Genomic DNA, 26,021 nt, shown 5'->3' with positions numbered 1-26,021 from the left:
AGTTATGCAGACAATGTTTAAATGGAGCTGCTTAGCTTCGAAATGCCTCGACTCCACAGTCACAATGTTTCGGCTCACAAGCACTTCACAGCATCTCCTGAACGTACCTAGGTTTTGCTTACTTAAAATTGTGGGCAACTCGGCGGATATTTTAGGACAAACTTGGTTAAGGGGTGGTCACGGTATACCCAGGGAGAAAAGTAAAGCTTCTGTCACTCTTGTGCAGGTAGTATGTACGTTGCAAGAACTGACTACCACTGGTTAGGAACTCACTAGCACTGGATAGGAACTCACTAGCAATGGATAGGAACTCACTAGCACTGGATAGGATCTCACTAGCACTGGATAAGAACTCACTAGCACTGGATAGGAACTCACTAGCACTGGATAAGAACTCACTGGCACTGAATAAGAACTCACTAGCACTGGATAGGAACTCACTAGCACTGGATAGGAGGGGGCATATCAATAGACTAGTTTATGGTTCTTGGCCTGAGGGTAGGAAAGCAGCAGACATATATTAATAGTGAAGGTGAGCTCTAGAGCATCTGCATTCAGTAGAAACTGATAACAGGGTTGATGTCATACATCATAACCCTTCCATTGCATTTGATCCTGTCAGCTGAGCTATCATTTGCAAGAGCATCTCGCAACTAGGCCTTGGAGTAAAAGCTCTAAAATGGCAGGCCTATTAGTTACCGAGCCATACTCAGTGACTTTATGATCTTCACTCTGATAGGTCAACGTGCTTGTCTCTATATCCTTTTTGCTTATCCTGATAGTTCGACATCAGGCAGACCTAATTACCACCCTTGCTTTCTAGTATGCACATATTATGCAAATGCTTCAGAGACCAGATGAGGACGAGGGGAAATCATTGCCGCGCTTTCATGCGCGTCACACAGCTGTTCATATCTGGCTGCAGCAAAGTACCTTCAAAAAAATGACAACAAGACAGAGCTCTAATCTAATCTGGTTGAAGCAATTCAAACCTCCAACTGCATGTCTGGTGTCTAGTACAAAACCCAGAAAACATGTCATCTGTGCTATCACTCCTCCAGTGGCTTCCACTGAGAGAGCCAGATCTAGCTTAACAAGAGCCAGATCTAGCTTAAGTATGATTGCCTTGAATGTAAAGCCTCCTAAAACCCAGACTAGTCCTTTTAAACTATGATCGTTACTCGCTATCGCAGATGTTGTGATGCTAGTAAGAAGATGTTAGCTATTGCATGCGTCTGCCAAGTGAGCCTTCTCTGCGCAGCAGGTAAACCTTGAAATTCCTTACCAATGCATGGCAGAAGCACACAGAAACATGCCTGTGGTAGAAGTGCACAGAACAAAGTAGTGGAACTGTAGGTGAATGTATAGTGCAACATATGACAAGGTGTAGCAGAAGGGGCATTGCAATAGACTAAGTGACTAGTAACTAAGTCTCCTATTACAACTTTACACTTGCACAGGGACATGCATAGACGCATACTCTATATAGAATGATGAATATGGTCATTAAAAGTAGAGGAATGGTAAACAGATCAAAAGAAAAGTAGTGGAACACCTCTCCCGACCGTTCCTGTTTACTTTGATCAGTGCCTGTTACCCATGTCATAACCTGCACGTATCTACAGTGTCTCTCTACCCTGGAGTGAACGCATGGAAACCACAGGATGGCAATTACGTGCATCATGCACGTTTCTAATATAACACAATAATCAAAGGATAAAACACAGAGACCTAAGTCACCATCATATGAGAAAGAAGAAAAATACCAATGCTAACAGACTATCATACTTCTGATGTCCACTTTATGACTAGGTGACATCACCCGTGGTCTGGCGTTTGATTGAAAAGGCCGCTTTGAAACGGAGACTATGGTCTTCAAACTGTGGCGAACCAGGAGTACCCAACAGCACTGCTTGAAAGGCAAGAGAGAGCGAAGTGCAGACCTGAAGCCCAGGGGTAAATTGGATACTGGAACAAGGCTCCAATGGGGAAGAAGGAAGTTGTCACATCACCAGCACTAAAGAAACAAGGGTTTGGCGTTTGGGTTCAGCAGGTAGACTCCATAGGAAGCCCTTGTATGCGCAGCCTGCCATACATAAATGGCTCGCCGCGTTTACTTCATTTGCTCGGCGTAGAGCAAAAAGGTGGCGTACAAGAATATATGCTGTCTTTTTAGATTCTCCTTTTGTGCTCTGCTGTGCATGCTAGGAACATTTTGTGGGGGGCACCTGTCTACGCTGAAGTGTAAACGTAAGAGGTCCCAGCCACCAAATTACAGGGGACTCGAAAATGAGCCCCAATATCGTGAGGCGTTGACGATGGGATTTGACCCCAGTCTGTAATTTAAAAAAAAATATGTGCAGCTCCATTTGTACAGCAAGATACAATTATTTGTGAATACCTGGTTTTCAAACACTAAAATAATGGTGTATTTTATGCAGCAGACTTGCAATTTAGAACACAAATAAGGATAACGAAACCTGACAATTTATTTTTTCATAATCTTTATAAACACAAGTAGCACACAAAGAGCATGAGTGCAGCTTTGCTTTCCTATTATAAGTGCAAGACTACAAGTAGGGAACGATCCTAAACGTTCACTGTGATTTTACCCAAAAAGAATTCCAATGGATTTTTTTAAGAATCCATCGAACAAATCACCTACTTTTTTTTATTGGTGGGGGTCTCTTGCCCATCCCCCATTTCCCTATGTTTGTAACCCCCCCACACCTGTTTTAACCCCTTACCCCCACCCCATATATATATATATATATATATTTCTTAAATCAGTGTTTTTGTTTTGGTTAAACAATCCATCGAGAAAAAGAAATAGGGTAAAATCACTGGATACGGATCTTAAAGCTGCTCTAGATTTTACTAATGTACTGCAACAAAAGAAACTGTGATAGGTCACCTGCTTATGGCCACCATATAACAGGCGCATGCAGCTTTCTGGAGTGAAGTGAACAGTGCAGATTTGTGAGAGACCAGGATGACAGCTGATTTCTTTCTGTGTACCTTGTGCTTACATTCCATTAAGACCCAGCTGCTTCCATATCAATCGAAGGAAATCATGAGAAGACTCAGAGGACATTTGAATATACTAAATGGCATAGGATTGTCGAACTGAAACCTTTTTTCGAACATGCTGTATTTTGTTATTTTGCAATTCTCCAATCTACATATGCAAGTGTGATTCTGGTATTGCTAAAACAGTTACAAAAACTAGGCAGAAATTAAACATACTAGCGAGAAAAAATATGTTGTCACAATGACAGTGTTAAGTACATGATGGCATCCTCTCTGAGTCAGACATCCCCTCGATGGAGCTGGCTTTTTCAAATCCCTGCCATGCCCTAAACATTCTGAAGAAGTCCAAGTCCACATTAACAACATTGGTTATCAGACTCTTTCAGCCAGGGGCCAAACGTCTGATAGGCTAGTCCGAGTCCTGCTGCCGCCACCGCCTGCTAACATGCTGCCAACACAACTTAAGCTATAAGCACAATTGTAGCATCATTTAGAGGCATAGTGCAAGCATTTTCTATAGGGAGACTGTCATTTCCAAAAAGTGCAATGCCAGCATTACGTATTGGCACGCTGCTTGAACACCATTCAGGTACCCTGCCACCACCTCATGTATGCACACTTCCAGCACCAGACAAACTGTAGCTATGCAGGAATCCTTACGCTTTGGATGTTGCCCACTGTCATCATCATCATAATAATAATAAATACGTGTATTACTTTAGTATGAGATCACTCTTTCTCCTACCTGGAGCAATTTCGAAAAGGTATTTCCCGGATTCCTCCGGGTTGGGCAGGATTTCCGTCACCTGGTTCCCATGCAGACGTATGAATCCCTAGGGAAAGAGAAGCATATTTGCAGGAGTTAGAGGAAATTGGCATAGTTTGAACCAGGGAGTGTACTGAGAGAAGGATGCATCGAGGAGTGAAGGAAGCGTGAGGTCGAAGGAAAGGGGATCCTGGGAAGGACACACATGCATGGGTCAGGGAGCTCAGCACTGGAGGAACCAGGACACTGAAGAGTGTACATCCAGGAGTTTGTGAAGGTTAGCATCGATAGAACGAGGAAACTCGACGTTTAAATTGCACACATCTAAGATTTTAATTCTAAGGACACCCAGCATTCAAGGAACCAGGCCACTGAGAGGACCATGCATCTAGGCAAGGGAGGGCTTTTGCCGTGAGACTAGGAGGCATTTGCCCCCCTTCCTTCCGGCTGACCCCTTTCCGTAAGTCAGGCATGGTGGTGATATCCTCAGCCATTACAAAGTGCAAAAAGGTCAGATTTTGCTGCCTGGAGGAAACTAAGAGGAGGGGCAAGGACATCTGGGTGACTGGTGAGGTGACTACTGCAACATTGCTGCAAATGAGTCTGGCTCGGGCTGCATGTGCACTGACACTAATTCCAGAGACAGAGTTGAGCAAACAGGAGGGAAGGGGAGCTCAGATGAAGGAGTGATCAGTCAGAGAGAATGAGCGCAGGTAAGGATAAGTGCACTCACTGCAGCACTGTGAAAGGAGATGTTTAAAAATAACATTATTTGCCCCTTCCATGAAATGCCAAATACCAATCACACAGTGCATGTTTATATCATAGACCAAAGCTCCATCCGGGACAGACGTCAATTAAGGACCACAGGCCTGGATATATTCCCCTTATTAGCAGCATAGTCTTTCGTGCATACAAAACCCCTGAAATTCAGCACTCTCATTTCAAGCAGGTCCACCTTAAGTATGTGTCCCATGTTGCGCAGCATATATGTACATAATGATAACACCACAGATGGCATCCCTGATGGCATCACTGGTGACATCACTAATTGCATCGTAAATGACATCACTGATGGTTTCATTAATGACATACATGATGTCACTGGATTAATTAATTAGATTTTGAAGTATGAGAACTCTGTTTTGTTAAATAACATAGGCGTTTCATATTAACACCATGCATTGTATTCTGCCCTTGTTTCTTTAAATGTATTGTACGGTGCACAATTATGCAGTATAAGTAACTGCATTTTTTGGTATATTAACCAAACTTCAAATTCTTAGATTCTATACTATCAGAATGCACACGGGCATGTTCTTCTTTTATGTGTGATAATTTTTTAATAAAACTTATAATTTAGAAAAGAAAGTGTTCATGTAATGTTATTACAAAAAGTAGTAATCCAAATTTAAATTTTAAAGTTGCGCATTTACTATTTTCAAAATATTTTATATTAAACATGTTTTTACTTCTATCTATTGACACCCCCCCACACAGACACAGATGTGCAAGCACAAACCACCCCTACAATAAAAACACAAACAGCAGTGCAGCCATAATACACGCCTAAAAATGTAGGTACACAAATAGCACACAAACACAAGCAAACAGAGACACAAATGCACACACCAATACAAACACACAGTGGAGAAACTTGTGGCAGCACAGGAACCTCCCCAACACAGGAAAAAAGATGTAGATGGCACAACAGCTAAATCACCTATAGCAATGCAGGCAAACATGCAATACCGGGAGTTGGATGAACTCATATCATTTGAGGGGGCGAACCACCAGGTATTGGGTTGGTTCAGATCTGACTCCCAGAGCGTAGGAGTGGGATCCCGTATGTCTGCTCCTACCAAGACATGGGGCCTCATTACGACCCAGGCGGTAGGGGGTTAATGGCGCCGGTAGAGCTGCTGGCACTGTTAACCCCCTACCGCCTCATTATGAGGTCTGCTTGCGGGTCCTGCTAAGGACGCCTGGTAAAACTAGGTGTCCTTAGCGGGTCCCGTGAGCAGACCAGGATGCAAACAACGACCCGTCATTAACCGGCCCGTTGTTTGCATACTCCCCATTCCCATTGAGCCCCATCAGGGCTCAAATGGGAATGGGGATGTACCGGGTTCGGGTTCCTTGAATGGGGAAATACTGTGCCCTCCAAGGTCGGAATGGCCCGGTATTTCTCCATTCAAAGAACCCGGACCCAGTACCCGGTACCCAGTATGGGGATATCCATGCCGATAAAAGCGGCATGGCTGCCTCCATACTTGGAATGAGGCCCATGGTATTCCACCAGTAGGGATGCATGAGATCCTGTTATCAGGGGCCATGAAAACCATATCGTCACAAGTCTCGAAAAGTAAATTTTCTGAAACAAAAGGTTCACAGAAAATCACAACCATCCCTCAAATCTCTAAATGGCAATCCTGAATGGCTCCTGCTGAACAAAGCAAACCTAAACAGGGATCCTGTTCCGTATACAGTTCTCCTCTTAGTCACCAACATCGTATATTTTATAACACACAAGGGTGCCCACAATGGGCTCCAAACAGATTTTTGGCTTACACTTAATCAAAAAAACGTTTTCTCTAAAACTATCACTGTCCCTCAAGGAAGAACTCAACTCTCCCTGGGAGCCAAGCTGACCCTAGAGAATGGTGTTACACCATCTATCTAAACGGGATAGCTGGAGAAATATCCCTCCACTAGTCTCAAACACAGATTGTCTAAGACTCTTTAAAGACAACTCATTCACTTGTGTCGCGGGCCCCATACATCTTGCATTTTAAAGGGGGTTTTATGCGTTTTATTCTATCCACCAAAGTGCCAAGGACGAGGTATCTCGTCCTTGGGATTACCTCCCCAGTGCCAAGGACGAGATAGCTTTTCCTTGGCACTTAAGGGGTTAATGAAGGAGAAAATGTTAGAAGGTTTTGCATGGTGAAATACTGAAATCACCAAAAAAGGCCTTGGCACTGGGGGGGGAAACCCATGGCAGTGAAAAGGTTAATTATGCATTGAAATAAACACTACGTTTGCATATAAAAATGACAGCAGGTCCTGAAATGACTTGACATTTGAATGAACGAATCAAGCAGGCTCAACCCAAACGGTCAGGGGCAGGTGCAGGAACATTCTCCCACATCGGTGGAATGATACAGACAGGTGCGTATGCTTGGGAGAGCTTCCAAGATGGCAGAAGCGTTGCATATTGATTATGAAGGCATGGATCAAATAGTTGAAAAAAACTTATCAATTAATAACTATGGAGAGGATCAATTCAAGAGATTTGAAAATCAGGAAGCAAAACACCTGGTACTGTTGGTGCGAGACCAGGCATACCAGAGGCCTTCAAAGGGATTGATCCTTCGTGTGCCCAACAACCCTCTCCCTAGAATAGCAGAGACTCAGCCACGGGCATGTTCAACTGTCAACCGACAGGGATCATACAGGACAATCTCAATTCTCCCAAGTTCTCCACTCCCAATACGCGCTCCACTGTTTTGTCCCCAAATGGCGTCATCACCTGGTCCCTCCCCCAAAAACCTATCTCCCATATGGACTGGGTGCTTAGAGTGGTATTACCTATATCTAGCCCATATAGAAGTTATTCTACTGGCCCTCGAATGTCAGGTGGCTGACCTGTCCCATCCCCTAGAAACTATTAGATTGTTTCTCCTTCATTAATTATGCATTGAAATAAACACTACGTTTGCATATAAAAAAGACAGCAGGTCCTGAAATGACTTGACATTTGAAGGAAGGGAATCAAGCAGGCTCAACCCAAATGGTCAGGGGCAGGAGCAGGAACATTCTCCCACATCGGTGGAATGATACAGACAGGTGCGTATGCTTGGGAGAGCTTCCAAGATGGCAGCAGAGTTGCATATTGATTATGAAGGCATGGATCAAATAGTTGAAAAAAACGTAGCAATTAATAACTATGGAGAGGATCAATTCAAGAGATTTGAAAATCAGGAAGCAAAACACCTGGTACTGTTGGTGCGAGACCAGGCATAACAGAGGCCTTCGAAGGGATTGATCCTTTGTGTGCCCAACAACCCTCTCCCTAGAATAGCGGAGACTCAGCCACGGGCAAGTTCAACTGTCAACCGACAGGGATCATACAGGACAATCTCAATTCTCCCAAGTTCCCCACTCCCAATACGCGCTTTACAGTTTTGTCTCCAAATGGCGTCATCACCTGGTCCCTCCCCCAAAAACCTATCTCCCATATGGACTGGGTGCTTAGAGTGGTATTACCTATATCTAGCCCATATAGAAGTTATTCTACTGGCCCTCAAATATCAGGTGGCTGACCTGTCCCGTCCCCTAGAAACTATTACATTGTTGCAGGGTTGTGGGCTTATCATTGGCCCCTGTCCTCTGCCATTCAACCCTGGATTTCTGTCTCTTGATTGGCTAGATCTGATCTCCCCAGGCCTGGGACCCTGTTCGGTTCTCACCCCTCTGTGCACCTCTTCAAGGTGATAAGTAGTGACTATGTGTCCCATTTGTATCTGGTAGTAGACCACCTTTGCCTACGAGAGTGCGTTTCCACGTTGCAACATTGGTTTCACTTTTCATCTGGGTTGCTGAAAATGGCTCATCTTCCCACCATGGGTGAATGCCCATTGTCTAGTTCGGCTGCATCACGTGGTTATGGACCACCAAATGGAGCTCTTTGGGTCTGCATTTATGAGGATTTATTCCATTTTCCTGCAGCTGGTCCCTTGTCGTTTGGAGCTTGGAATGTGACTGCTTATCTCTGACCTTGGCTGTCAACCCGGTCTTTGCTTCATGCAGCCCGAGCCGGCTTCCCTTGTCTGGTGTTCTGTGGCTTGAGACCTTCTGTAATTTTCCTTAGAATATAATGTAAATCCTACACGCTCATACTGTGCTATGTTACCTATAAGTTAGTCATTCATGGTCCTTCCAGTCTCCATATATATTCCTGTAGTTCCCTAGAGTTAATTGCCATAAGCATATGCAAGCTTGCTCAGGATCTCTTGTTGCTTTGCGTTTCAGCATTACTGCATTTGGCTAATGAGAAAAATAATAAAGGCGTTGACAGTATGTATATGTATCTGTCCTCTGTCTTCAGAATTGTGAAAGCATGTTCTTCATGTATGCGAGTGTGTATTTGTGTAATGGTGTGCAGGACTGTGGGGGTGCTTCATGACTAACGTTATTACGTCATGGTGTCACGAGTGATGTCAGCTCAGTGCTTTCTGTGTATTTAACCGATGCAGTCCATTATAGTGTTCGGATCCACAATCTCCATTGGGTTCTCTGGATCTGTAAGGCTATGCACTGGATATGGTTGGAATGGCTGTCTGTGGGGATACCTTTCTGAATACGTGCCAGCCAGTGGTGCACATGGGGTTTGTCTGAAAAAGGATGAGTGATTTTGAGCTTTCTTGACTTTTCGGCCTGTCATGTTCAATGAGGTGAGGAGGGGAATTCCTGGGACCCTCTCTTCAGTACCAATAAACAAATCTATAACAAGTCCTTCCCATCAGCAGGGCTGAAACAAAGAAGGCAATTTAATAAATAATATTGATGGGGCTGGAAATGTCCACTCATAGCTGCATAAAGAGTAGCATCCACAGCGGAGAGAAGACAGGAGGACGGGTTCCACATTGCTTCATGCAGGATTAGAGTGAGCATCACTTGGAGGTAGGGGGTGGCTTTAATGGAGGGGCTGTTGTCTAACAGAGCCGTGACGTAACAGGGCAAAGCCTGACCTAGGCTCAGCAGAGAGAGGGTCAACTTAATGCAGATGCCTAAATTGTGGTGGGACCTGGGATGTGTAAGATAGCTATAGCAAATTAGATAGTTGCACAAATCTAGAAAGATAGCTCACCTCGTCGAATGCGTGCCGCAGAGAGCTCTGCCAAACTTGCATGCCACTATACCTATTTGTTGGGCCGATTACTTTTTTCTAGAGTGATGCTTGTTTTTAAATCTGTTTCTATTGATATTTGTTATATATTCTCAGGCTGCTTTGTTAAGTGAGTTGGTGCTATGCAAGTCAGATTTATTGAACAATGTTCTAATTTAGTCCTTGGAAGAAAACTATACAGAATGCTTTGTATGCTGGTTATACAACTGAAGATGGAACACATGAAAATATAGTCTCCTGAGCAGTCTAAATTGCATGTGGAACCAGTGCTCAAATCATGGCTTACCCACATAATACCTTATATGACCCTGTGTAAATCACTTGACCTCACTGTGCCTTATTTTCCTTAACTACTAAAATTGGAACCAGTGATTTAATTATGTATGTACTGTAGAGAAAGGCTCCCTCATTTGGTTCAATAGTGTATAGTGTTGGTACATAATTTATTCTAACATTAACCATGTAAACAGTGGGGTAGAGGGACACGACAAGGATGCCCCCAGTTCCTGTTATTATTCACAATTGCTATTGAACCCCTTGCCCCGTTGCTCTGTCAAACTGTGGTGCCTGAGGGCGGGGAGGACAATGTATCATTCTACGCTGACGACCTCTTAATATATCTAAGAGATCCCGCCTGCTCCTGTCCAATCATTACACGAATTTTAGAGCAATATGGCGCATTCAGTGGATTACAAGTTAACTGGAGCAAATCGGTCTTCTTCTCAATCAAAGGAGCGGATCAAACACTCCCCAATGCTGCCCATACCATATCGAATACGATAAATTCTGTTACTTAGGGATTCAAATTGCAGTGGATCTTTCTGATTATCTCACCCACAACCTACACCCGATGTCCCCACGTTCCCCTTGTTTTTGCATATTAAGTAGCTTTGGGTTTTCACCCTAAATTACTAGGGTAATACAGATGTGAAACCCTTGCTCACTGTTCTTATAGAAGCACAGCTCCACCTCACTGACAAGGCCCAACCAGGCCAAAACATGTGTCTGGGGTTGCTGTTGGTACTCTTGTTCAGAAGAGAATTGACAGGCATTTCGGTGCTGGACTGCCCTTGGGCAGGACAAAGACTGATATGTAGTGGAAATTTCTCTTCTGTGACAGGATGGCGAGCTAAAGACTCTGGTTGAGACTCTAACCCAGGATATAGGCCGGTAGTCGAGAAACTCCCAGAACCCCCCTTGTTTTTGCATATTAAGTAGCTTTGGGTTTTCTCCCTAAATTACTAGGGTAATCCAGATGTGGAACCCTTGCTCACTGTTCTTAGAGAGGCACAGCTCCACCTCACTGACGAGGCCCAACCAGGCCAAAACGTGTTTCTGGGGATGCTTTTGGTACTCTTGTTCAGAAGAGAATTGAAAGGCATTTCGGAGCTGGACTGCCCTTGGGCAGGACAAAGACTGATATGTAATGGAAATTTCTCTTCTGTGAAAGGATGGTGAGCTAAAGACTCTGGTTGAGACTCTAACCCGGGATATAGGCCAGTAGTGGAGAACTCCCATAACTTCCCTTGTTTTTGCATATTAAGCAGCTTTGGGTTTTCACCCTACGTTACTAGGGTAATCCAGGCGTGGAACCCTTGCTCACTGTTCTTAGAGAGGCACAGCTCCACCTCACTGACGAGGCCCAACCAAGCCGAAACACGTGTCTGGGGTTGCTGTTGGTACTCTTGTTCAGAAGAGAATTGCCAGGCATTTTGGTGCTGGACTGCCCTTGGGCAGGACAAAGACTGATATGTAGTGGACATTTCTCTTCTGTGAAAGGATAGTGACCTAAAGTCTCTGGTAGAGACTCTAACCTGGGATATAGTCTCGGGAGGATAGCTCAGCGGCAACTTGCTCGCCTTGGAAGCAAGACGAGACGGAGCATCACAGGTTCGAAACCCGGGTCCACGCTTAGCAACCTCTGGGTATTAAGCGCGTTATAAATAACCTATCATATCATATCATAGGCCGGTAGTGGAGAAACTCCCAGAATCCCTCTTGTTAATGAAAACCTTATACACTAAAAACAAATTATTGTTTTTAATGTATAAGGTTTTAATTAACCAATTTGCACTTCAAATCAATAAAAAAAGTAATGACACATCAGTCTATTGTGCCTGTTAACTGATCTGCTGTATTTGGCATGCAATGTTATGGTGCTGACCAATAGAATTGACATCTGGCTAATGGAAGGTTTAGAAACCATATCTTTGTGATTTAAAAATGTATTCAAGTATACAAATATCTAAAAAATCAACACAAAAAAACATGTAAATAGTATACACTTGTGGGGAGGCATGCTGTCATATATGGTCTTGTGTTGTTCAGGCTGGGTAGACATGGTGACAGATCTGGGTTTTGTGTTGTGGATTAGGGAGGCGGAAGGCCAGGCAGGGGTCTTTTTGAAGGCTCGACTTATGTTTGGCTCTTAGTGTGAAGCTAAACCTCCTGGCTCAGCTGTGGGTGGTGCTTCCATTCAATTCCTGTTCCCCTTCTCTGTAAATTGGTTCAAAACTAAACATAGGGAGCAAGGAGAGGTAGTCTGCTGCCAAAGTGCAAACTGCGCGAGCAGCCAACCTAGGCCCAGATCCCAGCTTCCCCATTTCACAATATCATGTTATCCTGGACAAATCACTTTACCACAATGTTTGGCATGTGGAGGACCTTCTATATGGGTTTCTAAAAGACAACAAAAACAACTATATGTTGCATCCTGCCCTCAGATTGAACAAGCAAAGTCAAGTCACTTATGGGTGCCAACAACAAGATAGGTTGTTATTGAGTTTACTTGCTCCAGCAATTTATTTTTGTGTGAGAATGTTGTAGTAGGATGTGTAGAAATTAAAACCAGTGTTCCTAAATTAGAATCCCAGGTTCTCCACATGGCCAGAATTGTGTGATCCTGTCCAAATAACTGTATACATTTTGAATGGTGGGTTACGCTGCACGTGATCCAGGTGTAAATGAAGCTTTGCAGATGAGTTAACCTGACGATTAAAACGTGTTTTATTAAGGGTGTATTACCCACTACTCTGCTAAGCATATTTTTTTTGTATAAACATGGGGCTTTCGAATTTGGAAAGGAAATGCACCATAGGTTCATAGGGGAAAAAAGGCATCCTGCCCACGGCAGAAGCAGAGCAAAGGAAGAGGTGGCGCCGACATACAGTGTTTCACGCTGTCAAGTGCTGAGTCATCCCCCTGACGTGCCTCCGGGAATCCAGGCCTGCGCGCCCCTTCCATTCACCCTGCTCAGTAATGCAGTGTAAGTGGCTCTGGACATTTCTCGATGATTTGATCCAATGACCACCGTTGTCGGAATCGATAGCCGCTGCCTACTCTGCTTTCTTCTTGCAAATGCTTTTTGCCTTATTAATGTGCGTTTTACAATCCTCTGGGGAGCACGGAGGGCTCAGAGTGAGCCGTTGTCCACACAATAAGCACGCGCAGCTGCACAGCGAGCTGTTTATCGCTCCAGACGCCGAGGCAACGCGTAGGGATCTCTTCACCCGCCGCGCCAGAGAACACATAACAAAATCACACAAACACGTTAAAATAAAAACACAACTTGGGGTGAATAAAAAAACTATAAAGCCCAAAGCCTGTTCTTATTAAGGTTATAATATATGCCAGCCTCTAATATTCGTATAAAAGCCTAGAAATAATGTTCTTATTACAGACTAGGTGTGACATCACAACTGACTGGTAATAAGAACGTTATATAACAACTGCTCCGTAATCAGTTATTAACGGTTCGTTTGCGACCACAATGCCTGCTGCTTGAGCCAGCAGATGTCCGGATTCCAGCTGTCACTGCCGCACTTAATGGCTAATACTCCCCTTCTGCACCCCTCACTCCCCACCCCTGCATTGACATGAGCAGGGTTTTACATTCTATTAAGTGACACGGAGGCCAGATAAAGCTTTTTTAGCAACTAATTTAGCATCCTGAGCGAGGATCCCATTACAACATGGCACCAACCACGCCTCTCTCCACCAATCGGGGTCTGTGCTCCCCTATAAAGTCTTAAGGAGGTAGTACCTTCCTGTAGCTGCTAGGCAAACGCAAGAACAACAGAAACAGCCCAAACAAGTGCAGAGACCCATCCAGATAGTGATGTCCAGCCACCATGAACCTCCTTCAAGATACTTCGAGAAACTCCTGCACAAACTACATCCTCAGAACGGGGCCAGCCACCATGCACCTCCTTCAAGATACTTCGAGAAACTCCTGCACAAACTACATCCTCAGAACGGGGCCAGCCACCATGCACCTCCTTCGAGACACTTCGAGAAACTCCTGCACAAACTACATCCTCAGAACGGGGCCAGCCACCATGCACCTCCTTCAAGATTCTTCGAGAAACTCCTGCACAAACTACATCCTCAGAACGGGGCCAGCCACCATGCACCTCCTTCAAGATACTTCGAGAAACTCCTGCACAAACTACATCCTCAGAACGGGGCTGCAACAAAGAAAACAAATGATGAGGGAGGGTGGGAGGGATAATACTCGCCTCTGTGTCTCTTAATAGAATCTAAACCCCGACTCATGTCAGTGCGGAGGGTTGGGCATTCTATGTCAAGACTGGAGGCTTCATATTATGCAAGTTCAAAGCTCTTGCAAAACCACATTAGCAACCTGTTGGACTTTCTTGTGATAAAAGGTCTTGAAAGACTCCCTAGACCCATCAGCTGCTTTCAGGATATCTTGCAAACAAACCTCAAGGAAAACTGACTTGGAAGACCTAGAAGAATGGACCCCGAAGATTGAGATGTCCACCCCCGCCTCCTTCATTACCAAAGCACCCAGCACACCAATGAGGAAGAGGAAACTGCCCTAAAGGGCTTCCTGATGGAAATAAGCAGCTGAGAGGTAGAGGGACGACGGTGAACAGAAGTCATACGTTCGTAACATTGCAAACAGTTAAACACACATAATTTCTGATCCTTCCGGAATGAAGGATAAGAAATTGAGGTGGTGAAGTTCTTGGTTCTACTCGTGACTATGAAAGTCACGCCACCAGCAGAATATACCTTATTGTCAACATCCAACGCCTTGACATCAGAAACTCTTTTAATGGAAATAAGACATAACATAGCTAACTTGGCAGACAGTTGTTGATGCAACAAGGCTTCATTATTAGGCCAGGACTGAAATAGGCGAAAAACCAAATGAACATCCCAAAAGGTAGAATACTTAGCCTTAGGTGGAACTTTAATCGTAATGGACCGCCAACTGAAGAGCTGAGACACCTGACAATTGGGGTGAGAGACAAAGAGATCGGTGCTGAAGGGACCCCAAATCTATATCAGGAGTTGAAAAACATTTACGTCCAGCTTCCCTCGCTTCCATCCTAGAGAAACTTGGAATTCCAATCCCCTACTGTGTTCACTAGACCCGGGACATACTCTGCTTGCAGCGTTATTCCCCTGTTGAGACAGAAGTGCCAAAAATCCAGAGCCAGATCCGCTAGCCCCTTGGATCGCATCCTCCCAGCTTGTTGATGTAACATACAGCCGAGACATTGTCCATCCTCAGAAGAATGCAACAGCTCACTTTGTCCTTGGCCAGATTCTTCACCGCAAAGGTCCCAGCCAGAAGCTCGAGACAATTGATATGAAGAGACCTCTTTTGAATAGACCACTTTTTGCCCATGGATGTTTCCCGACAGCTTGCCCCCGAGCCTGACAGACTGGCATCTGACTCCAACACCACATCGGGAGACAGACCAAGAATAGCACTCCCGTTCCAGGCTTCGACGTGCTGAAGCCCCACAGGAGCTCTTACGAGGCTTCCAGAGAGAGATTCACAATTTTTGAGCATGGAGCCCCCATCCTTAAATGAGATATTTTCAACCTTTGAAGAGCGCGATAATGCAGCAGAACCTGGAAAATGGTCTGAATAGAGTCTGACAACATTCCTATTATCCTTGCCAGAACCCAAAGGGAGAGAGATCCTTGCCTCAGCACAGACTTGATCTGGCTGCGAATACCATGAATTCTCTTGCGAGAAAGTAGAAGCTGACACAACTGAGAATCAATAACAAAGGCCAGAAATCGAATGCATTGTGAAGGCATGAGCACCGACTTGTCTAGGCTGATGACAAACCATAGGGTTTGTAGAAGAGAGGTTGCTAGCTTGAGATGAAGCTGAAGCAGTTCCTGCCGCTGGTACAGCAGAAGCAAGTCGTCCAGTACAATTATTATCCTGCCTCTCCTCGCCCTCAAGAACACCATCACTGGAGTAAAAGCTTTGTGAAGCACCACAGAGCTGAGGCCAGCCCAACCTGGAGAGAGGCATACTGCCAGCTGCAACCTGGCCACTGAAATTTCAGATAGTCTTGATGGAGAGGATACACTGGAATGACCAGATAAGCGTCCTTGAGATCTATCTTACATATCCAACCCCGTGAAGGAGAGAGTCTCTAAGAAGATGAATCCCCTCCATTTTGAAGTGTCGGTATGCCACAAACACATTCACGGCTTTGAGATTCATCAGTAGGCGGAACCCCCCCATCTGGCTTGGGTACAAGAAGAATTGAAATGAGGAAGGGAACATGACTGCAGGAAGCGGGAACCACAGGGACGTCATTTCACCAAAATGCCATGGGTAGCGGAAGTGACATCGCATGACCCTTGCCCTCCAATGACATGACAAGAAGTGATGTCATTTGACCCCAACTGAAGTGACATCACAGGAAGAGATGGCACACCTTTCACCCCTTGACAAAACGGGAACTGGAACCACATAGCATTGTTCTTAAGTACACTACAAAAAATATGATTATGATATCACTGTAATGTGAAATACATTTCATACAAGAATGGATCACCATATGTATCGTTAATATCAGTGTGTATGGGCACAAATTACTGTGAATGCAAGCAGACGTCCAAGGCCAAATGATAATGATGCGTTATTATATAGCACTTCTGCTTAAGCGCTTTATATAGAACAAAAGTACATAGAATATCACCCAACCTGTGTTGGTATTGATGTATACCACGGAAGGAGAAAAGGCTGAGTTGGCCTTGCTGGGATTCACACCGACAACTTGCAGATCACAGTCAGAAAGCAAATTACACTCTGTAGTGGATACAATTAAACTGGTAACTGTGAACGGCCGTCCAGCTCATCTGCAGGTCTGGTTCAAATTTGGCCACATGTCAAGCTTGTGTGGATCTACTTTTCAGGCTTCAGAGGTTGGCAAAATACAAACAATTGGGAGGGTTCATTAACTCATACATGCAAACAAACATCCTGAACAGCATGCCAGGGAGATAGGAAAAATGTAGGGTCACTGTTACATTTGTGGAACTACCTGTTTTTTGGCCTGAACACGAAATACAGCCACTACAGAAACAAAGTGCCACATTGTGCTGGCCACAGCCCAGGAGCTTCAGTTTGTAAAGGGGTAGCAATGGAGAACACAGGGGTAGCAAGGGAGAGCACAGGGGATGCAGTTGCGACCCCTGGCGACCCCGAAATGACATCCCTGGTGAACCACAGCTCCTTTGAAAATGTGATTGTGAAATTCCTTGTCTGCCAGAACCTGTTTTTTCCTGACTGAAAACCAGCAGACAAAGAAGAACCTCCTGAAAGAGGGGAGTAAAATTCTATCAGAAACCTGGAAACCGTCTGTAGAACACACACATTTGAGGTTAGACCTGCCCAGCTGCGGAGAAAATGAGCTATCCGCCCCACACCCTGCCAGTTCCCCCTGCGAAAAAACATTACTTAAACACTACTTAAACACAAACTGCTCACCTGGTGCAGATCTGCCTCTCTGACTGCAAGTCCCCTCCACTGGACTCCTTGCTGAGGGAAGAAAACATCTGCACTGCCCCTGGCGGCAAACGATCCTGCCCACATGCCTCTGGCTGCAAACTGCACTGGCCGTGCAGAGCCCTGAAAGGGACAGCCGGAGAAGCGGATGAACTGAGGTTCCTTCTCAGCCCTTTAAGATGGTGTCGGGGGGGAAATTCTGCCGGGGTCGGCCGGACCGTCCGCAGACCTCCAGGCAGGGAGGCCCCAACTCCTCCCGTGTGTATCCCAGATAAGATGAGATAGAGTATGAGACGCACACAAGGAGCAAGGTGACTCTGCTGTTTATTAGACAAAACGGCAGGGATGGGTCAAGGAGCGCACGCGTTCGTCCTGACACACACTCAATCGTGGGGCTCGCAGGCCCTTTTTACTGTATTATGACGCGCTACTTGCGTCACTTCAGAAAGTTAACAAAAAACCTATCGCCACTCTTAATTGGGTGTTCGAGTGGTAGGGTTAGTATAGCACACATATAGAGAAAGATATTAGTGGACAAGGTGTAGTCAGGTGGTATATCTGGGTTGTCCCTACAATTAGATACATGAAAATTGTTACATGAAGGCTCCTGAGGATTGGCTAAATGTGCTGGCGTCAGTGATAAGAGCCCCATGTTCTGATTGGTGCGCCCGTGAGCTTCCCAGCCTGGGACCACCGTCGTTCCCAGCTCTCGGTGTACCTGTAAGTTGCAACAATGTTTCACTATGGGTACATGCAGACAATGTGAGGACTTATTCATAGCTAGACGGGGTACCGTTCCCACTGTTGCAGATGTCCATTGAGCCTTTCAAGTGTATCTGCCAGTGTCTCGTAGCGAGGGATCCAGACGCCTCTGTTCTCCCGGGTTTGGCATCTCGTCAGGTTCGGCTTGGTCACGTGGGGAGGGACCGTGAAAGAGGCATAATTCTGCACAATTAATATTGTTTTTCTACTGTGCGTCTTTTTTAATCTGTCGGTGTGACTTTAACGTTGGTGCGCGGAGTGCAAGGTTGCAACATCGTGCCTTTGATGATTTGCTCTTGGAACGTGGGTTTGCAACATTGCGACTTTGGCTGGTTGCTTCGCCAAGCTCATTCTGCAGGATCAGCAACTGACTCTTGTCTTGTTGATGTCCACGGGAGCTCTTGTTTGAGGCCTACTTTGGCCCGGTGCATAAGTTGTCCGTTTGGTGCACAGGTGCTTTAGGTTATAGGAGCATATAATTCCATAACCAGTATTGTCTTTATTATATTTCTCATGGTGGTAACTGGTTTCAAAGAGAAGCGTGAGCAAGCTAGTAAAAAGTTCATGACGCGTCTTGCGTTTCCGCATTCTGAAAGCCTATATAAAAATAATAAAGATGCACGTCCGTGAATATGCCTGTCGCCTACGTCATAGCACTGAGTATATTCTTCGTGTAGGTTGGTGTGGGAATGTCCAGTGTGTATATTTGTACAGATGTGCTTCCCGTTGTCTAGGTCGTCATGGCATCTCTAACGACGTGTAGATTTTAGTCTAGTTGATCCGCGCCGCAGGTGTCGGCATGGCCAGTGCGGGCTGCTGGGCAAGCAGATGGACACATCCCTATGTTCCTGTACCAGGGTATCTGGTCGTCTGGTAAATGGGCAAACTCTTCTCGTGGCGGGTGTTTGGGTCGTGACCCTCTAGGCCAAGCGCGAGAGGTGAAGGACGGGAGCCTGGTTTTCCATTCTCCCACTTCAGTCCCCCCTCTGGTCGACTTGTCGACCACAAACATATCCTTCTCGTTATCTCCTCTTACTCGCCATATCTTAGTTATTCCTCCGAGATGTCCATAGTGGTTTACATGATCTTCAAAGGACCAATACATATATTCACAGGTACCCCCAGGAGTACAGTATACCCATCTTCCTATGTAGCTCCTGGGGTTTCTTGGGTTCTCGGTCTTTACTGATGGTGGGTCTAGATGGTTGGTAATTATTTGGGTGCGCAGCTTCTCCCTTTCCTGTATTATTACACCTGTATGCTGGCCGTCATCTGCTGGCATCAAGGGGTGCATTCCCACCATTTCCAGCAACTCGTCAGTAGTGCGTGCCTTTCGTGCCTTCCAAAATCTAATTATGATCAGGGTAGCTCCAGCCAATATAGTACAGCCCACTATTATTTTCAGTCCATCTGACAGCCAGGATGGCATCCACGACCATAATAGTGAAAACCAGCTCTCATCCTTGTTCACACCATTGCTTTCATCCGTCATTTTGGAGTGCATCTGAGCTAATTGCGAAACTGCTTCTGTCAGTGTACCATTGTCAGCATCATTGGCAGGTATGAACGTGCAGCATGATTGTCCTATCTTTGCACAAACTCCTCCTTCCATTGCTGTGAGAAGGTCCAATACATATCTGTTCTGTAGTGCTACCATCCTTACAGCTCGCAGCTCCTCTTTTATTGCGTTGAACCCATTTACTGTAGAATTGATGGTCATCATTAGTTCCCATCTAGTTATTTGGAGCCATTTTGCGTTTGCGTAAGCCTGTAATCCCGGGTGTATTATTGAGGAGAAGAACATTGCTGCTCTGCTGAATAGTCTGTCTTCTGGCGGTATTGATGTTAGTGCCGTTTCCGACCTTCCCCACAGGTAATTTCCTGTCAGCGGCTCTCCTTGTCTTTTTCTTCTATTTAGGACAGTGTCATTGCTGTTGGTCCTGTTCCCTTGCTCCTCCTGGAGTGGTGCAGATCTCTTTCTTCTCTTATCCCCTTCATTCATTCTAGGAAATTTCGCCACATCGACGTGCTTCTTAGGTACCACTAGTGATGGTACATTGACGTGTACCATTGTGCACACACCATTCCACAGGGGAGGCAGTGTATGGTATGCCTTTTCTCCACAGGCCCAATAATGGTCCATTATTACTGCTGTTCCCGCTCCCCCCTCAGGTAACTCCGTCACACTTGCGCAATTGGTGTTATATCCTACGTCCACCTCTCCTTTATGCTGGTAACATACCTTGGGCGCAGTCAACGGTAGTATCGTTATTGGGTCTTCATCTTCTTCTACCCACGTGAGCATTGGTACATACTTGATCCACGTCGTCCAACATCGGTGATTGTGTGTCTCGATGGTTGAGATAGTTTCTTTTGTTACCATGTTGCTGCCAATCACTCCTATCTCCCAGCTGTTATCCAGATACACCTTTCCTGTTATCGTCAGTAGCGGCCTCTCCCAGCATCCTTGTTTACCCGGAACTTCAGTGGCGTACCAATCACATGGTAGATACTGCAGTGTTACTTTCTGTGTTTCTCCTTTTGCAGGGCCACTTGTTATATATTTGAATGCTTCAGCATGTAAACTGGTCTTGTGATAACTCAAGTAGGTCTTGAGGAAGTTGTTTTCATATGGGTATGAGCCTCGTGTTTTCCATGTCATGTGCACTACAGTTCCTTGGAATCTTCCTTTCGTCTGGAACAGTGCCAAGTATATTATGCACTGCGCTATCTTCTCATTTATTTCTGTGGCAACAAATGTTCGTGAAGCACTCATGGCGTATGGTATTAATGAGCAGACGTAGCAGCTATCCTCAGTTGTCTGCTTACCAATGCGGGTCATGTGTTGGTACCATATGTTGTTTGTGACGTGTGCTGAATCTTGTACATAATTATCAATACCTTTATTGTCTGAGTATGTGCTGCGTTTAACTCTATTTTTCTTTGGTGCAATGTTACTACTACCACCTGACGTAACACCTGTTGCAGCAAGGAACGGGGGTATATTAGGTTTGGGTGCAGCAACAAAATTGATAGCACAGCTATACTGCCATACAGAAGCAGCCAAAAATCCGGTGATCATCAAAATCCCTATTATTTTTATTACAATTGCTAATCTCACCGGCATTTTGCTCTTACCTTGCTGCAGTCCTGGCAGCTTATTCTTGCGACGTTAAAGTTGCCCGCCTAAAAATTCTCAGAAATGCTCGTTTTTAAATGTTAGTTTTGTTTTGTTTAAGCTCTCCCTATCAAATAGTCATTCAGTGCCCAGGCGAAGAGCTGCTCCCACGCTACTCTAAGTGATTGGTCTCTTAAGACCGGCAAGTATGGGCGGAGGTGGGGCATGTAATATTCTATGGCCAGGAGGAAGGCTGTGTAGTAAACACGTACCCTTCTTCTTTTTAGGTATGTTGGCCTTTTTATTTCGTATACAAATTGGTGTGACAATTCTTCTGGGTAGTTATCGTCTGGGAGTACCATCTACGCCTGGACAGTGGACTTTGTTAGTTAGCTTTCTACTTAATAATACAATAATACGCAGTTCCTGTATGTGCGAGAGAAAAAAAAGAGAACATTCACGTGTTTACATGTGTATTTGTGCGGCCAATGTCTTTCAGTTTAAGTTACAACTGTCCTTTGCAGTCAATGGGCGGGGGTTTTTTTTTTTTTTTTAGCGCTCAGATGGCGTAATTATTTTTACTCTTTGAACGTGTGACCATGGGGTGGGCAGTGTAGTGATCACCCCTTTCTTCGTCAGTTGTTGTCTCTGGGGTGTCTGGGTAGTGAGAAGGTAAGGGAACAATTGGGTCGTTGTCTGTGGTAGAACTTCCTTCCGCTGTCAGGGATGTTGTTGCTGTTGTTCCAATGGACCTGTCGTTGGCACTGGGGCGGGTCTGCAGTTTGTATATCTTTACATCATGTAGATGGTTCCAAGCACGCTTATCCTTTAGTTTTACTGCTCTTGTTGATACGTCTTCTACCAGATGTGGGCCGGTGAACCTTTTGTCGTTCCACCTTCTATTGAAATTGTGAAGTAGCACGTGGTCACCTTTGGCTAGTTTGCACAAGTTCTCTTTTTCTAATTCTGTACTGGCGTCTTCTTCTTTATCTCTGGTGGACCCGCCCCGCGTGCGCTCGAGCTGTTGAGACACAAACACAACACTAGTAATCAAGGACGACACATATTGATACATTTCATCACCTAGTATACTCGCTGAACTTTCGTGGTCAGTGAATGCCCTTGACGTTGGCGTTAGGGGAAGGCGCATTTGACGTCCAGTAACCACCTCGTGTGGGGTGAGGTGGTGGTCGGACCCTGGCCTGTTCCTCAGTTCGAACAAGGCTAACGGAAGGCAATACAACCAACTTTTCTTTGTTGTTTGTTGTATCTTTGCAATTGCCTCCTTCAATAAGCCATGTAGGCGTTCACATACACCGTTAGCCTGTGGGTGATATGCACATGCAAATTTGTGCTTTATGCTCAGCAGGGCTGTGATATGTTGGAACATTTCGTTTGCGAAATGTGGGCCGTTGTCTGATCTTAATACTTCGCACACTCCCCACCTGGGGAAGACCTCCCTTACTATGAATTTGGCTGCTCTAAATGCATCTGGGTGTGAACAGGGCCCTGCTTTAATCCACCTAGAAAATGGGCATACTACTACAATCATGTATCTATTACCTTGACATATGTTGATCATATCAACATAGTCAATGTGGAGGTGCCGAAAAGGTCCTTCTGGCCGGGGTATGGTACCTCTTATCACTTTTAGGGTATGACCGGCCGTAAACTGTTGGCATGTGAGACAATTGCTGATAAAATTTGACACATGAGAATTTAACTCGGGACAGAACCAATCATCTCTAATTCGTGCTGCAATTATTTCCTTGCCTGTATGGGCTGGGTGATGTAATTGACTCAGGGCGGTATTTAAAAGTGCCAATGGTATTACAACTTTCCCAGTACCACTCTGGCGCCATAGTGCGTCGGTTGGTGACATTGTACATCCTCTTTTTACCCATATTTCCTTTTCGGCCATTGGTGCTGCTGCTTGTAATTCCATAATCTGTGTGGCTGGGAGATGGGTATACCCTTCTCTTATTAACATCTCCCTAGCCATTCCCCTCCCTCTCCCTCTCTGTGAGTCTGTGGGGTCCCATATCTCACCAAAGTATGCAGCATATTTCGCATGTGCGTCTGCTGCTGCATTCCCTTTTGAGACGTGGTCTTCACCATTGGTGTGTGCGGTGCATTTTACTAGGGCTAGCTCTTGGGGGTCGTTTATTACTTCAATTAATTCAGCCAACAAGAGGGCAGGTTGCACTGGAGTGCCGTCAGCTCTCCTAAACCCTCTTCTCCTCCATTTTGTTAGCCCTGAGTGGACAGTGGATGTAACATATGCACTGTCGGAATATATTGTTACACGTTTGTTAAAACTTTCTTTCAATGCCAATATTAGTGCAACTAGTTCAGCGGCTTGAGCAGAGTAATGCTGTGGTAACTGTACACATTTCATAGCCACACACACCGGAGCCTCAATCATTTTTACCACTGCTGCCCCAGTTCTCCGTATCCCATCTCCTTGATCAATAGTTGATGACCCATCAATAAACAAAAGCTCACCTCCCTCTAGTGCATTCTCTTCAACTTTTCTAGTACATGAATATATTTCATTTAGTTGGGTGCAGTCGTGGGCGTAATCTCCCTCCTCAATTATTTCTGCTAGAAATCTTGCAGGGTTAACAGTGCTACATCTAACAATCGCTAGTTCAGCCCTAGACAAAATGATCTCATAACCTGATGCCCTTTGTGTCGTTAGTGTGGACTTGGGTTTATTCAATATTGCAAATAATGCATGTTCCACAAACAGTGTAGTTGGACACCCCATGGTTATTGCTGATGCCTTTTCTACTGCAAAAGCAGCTGCAGCGAGGCCTTGTTCGCAAGGGAAGTGGCCTAACATCACGGGGTCTAAGTGACCGCTATAAAATGCTACTGGTTTATAGCCCATGCTTGTTTTTTGGGCCAATACTGCTTTCATTACTGCTGAGTCGCAATGTGAAAATATAAAAAACCGTCGCTCATAGTCTGGGGATGCCAGTACTGGAGCTGTTGATATCGCGTCCTTCAATTCGTCAAATGCCTCCCTCATTTCCATAGTCCACCCCAACCTTTTCTCCCCTTTATTTGCTTCCTTCAAACCCTCAAGCAGGGGTCCTATGTATGAGCTGTAATCAAATACCCATGCTCTACAGTAGTTGCATAACCCCAGAAATTGCTGCAGTTCTCTCACAGTCTGTGGCATGGGAGTGCTTGAGATGGCCTGTGCTCTTTGTGGTGCAATCTTTCTTCCATGTTGGGATATCAGTTGGCCAATGTAGAGTACCTGTTCCTGACAGTATTGTATTTTTTCCATGTCTACCTTATACCCCTTTTCAGCCAATATAGTCAACATTTTTAACGAGTCCTCTCTGCATTTACTTTCGTTTATACTGCAAATTATTATGTCATCCACATATTGTAACACTGTGCTTTCCACCTCAACGTTACCCAAATCCATCTGTATTACTCTATTGAAAATTGAGGGTGATTCACAATACCCTTGTGGTAACCTGGTATGTTTCCATTTAGTATTTCGGTAAGTGAAACTTGTTAAATCTTGTGAGTCGGGGTGTAATGGTATTGAGAAAAATGCATTTTTAAGATCTATTACTGTAAATCGTGATGCCTCTGCTGGAATGCCACACAATATTGTGGCCGGGTTTGCTGTTACTGGATATTCTGCTTCCACTATGTTGTTCAAGGGCCTTAGGTCCTGTATGAAGCGCCAAGACCCCCCTTTAGCCTTGCGCACTGGGTACACAGCCGTGTTACATGGTGATTCTGAGGGGACCAATATGCCATTGTTTATAAGGGCCGTTATAGTTTCATATATGCCCTCATCTGCCTCTTTTGACAATGGGTACTGTTTTACTCTTGGTAGTATTGCACCTTTTTTCAATTTTATCCGTACACCCCCTATGCTTTTAATGCATCCTACGTCATAAGGGCTAATGGTCCATAATGATTTGGGCACCTTTGACATATCCTCCTTAAAGAAAGGGACTGGGGTGCATGCAGGTGCCTCAAGTGCCATAGCAATTTTCTGCGCTATTTGTTTGTGAGCCACTCGTAACCATATTTCTACACTCATCATGAACACCATTTCCCCCTCCTCCTTTTCTTCTGAAAACAGTTCCTCATCTGACACCTGGGTCAACCTACATCCTTCTGCTAGTGCTATCAGTGCCCTCCATGCTCTTCCTTCTTTGTCTTGGGCGTGCACAGCAATATACTCAGCTGTTGTAATAATGCTTTCAATGTCTATTGCAAACACCTTTCCTTCTTGTTCATTAACAGGTGTTTCTGGTCGGAACAGATAAGCTGCTGGCCTCCTCCATATTTTCCCTTCTATCCCTGGCATCCATGCAAATGCCATGTCTGTTCCATACTGGAATATCTCGCCATCTACTGGTTCCGCCCTAATTGCTGTCTGCCCACAGTATGCTTGCATAATCTGTCGTGCTGCTAGCATGTTAATCCCTGGAGTAGAGCAAATTATACCATCCTCTGTAAAGGAGATTGTCATATTTAACCTATTCATTATGTCCCTCCCCAGTATATTTACTGGTGAGGCACTATAATACAAGAGTGGAACTGACAGATCGTAATCTCCGATAGATAAGGGAACGTTATCAGTAAAAGGAACCAATCCTTTAGCCCC

At 45.0% G+C, this 26,021-nt stretch overlaps 1 protein-coding gene across 2 annotated transcripts in view; it reads right to left on the bottom strand.

Annotated features, from left to right (window-relative positions):
* The window catches only part of ARHGAP22 (Rho GTPase activating protein 22), a 986,960-nt gene that overhangs the window by 592,606 nt on the left and 368,333 nt on the right, over positions 1-26,021 (bottom strand). For both annotated transcript variants that reach the window (XM_069611165.1, XM_069611166.1), the window contains exon 3: positions 3,776-3,863. In XM_069611165.1, coding sequence (XP_069467266.1) covers positions 3,776-3,863 — 88 coding nt within the window. The remainder of the gene's footprint in view (positions 1-3,775; positions 3,864-26,021) is intronic.

This window comes from Ambystoma mexicanum, chromosome 8, assembly GCF_040938575.1.
Source record: "Ambystoma mexicanum isolate Mex_15411 chromosome 8, UKY_AmexF1_1, whole genome shotgun sequence".
NCBI classification, from domain to species: domain Eukaryota; kingdom Metazoa; phylum Chordata; class Amphibia; order Caudata; family Ambystomatidae; genus Ambystoma; species Ambystoma mexicanum.
Note: the sequence above shows the minus strand (reverse complement) of the source record. Positions and strands in the feature narration are given on the sequence as shown.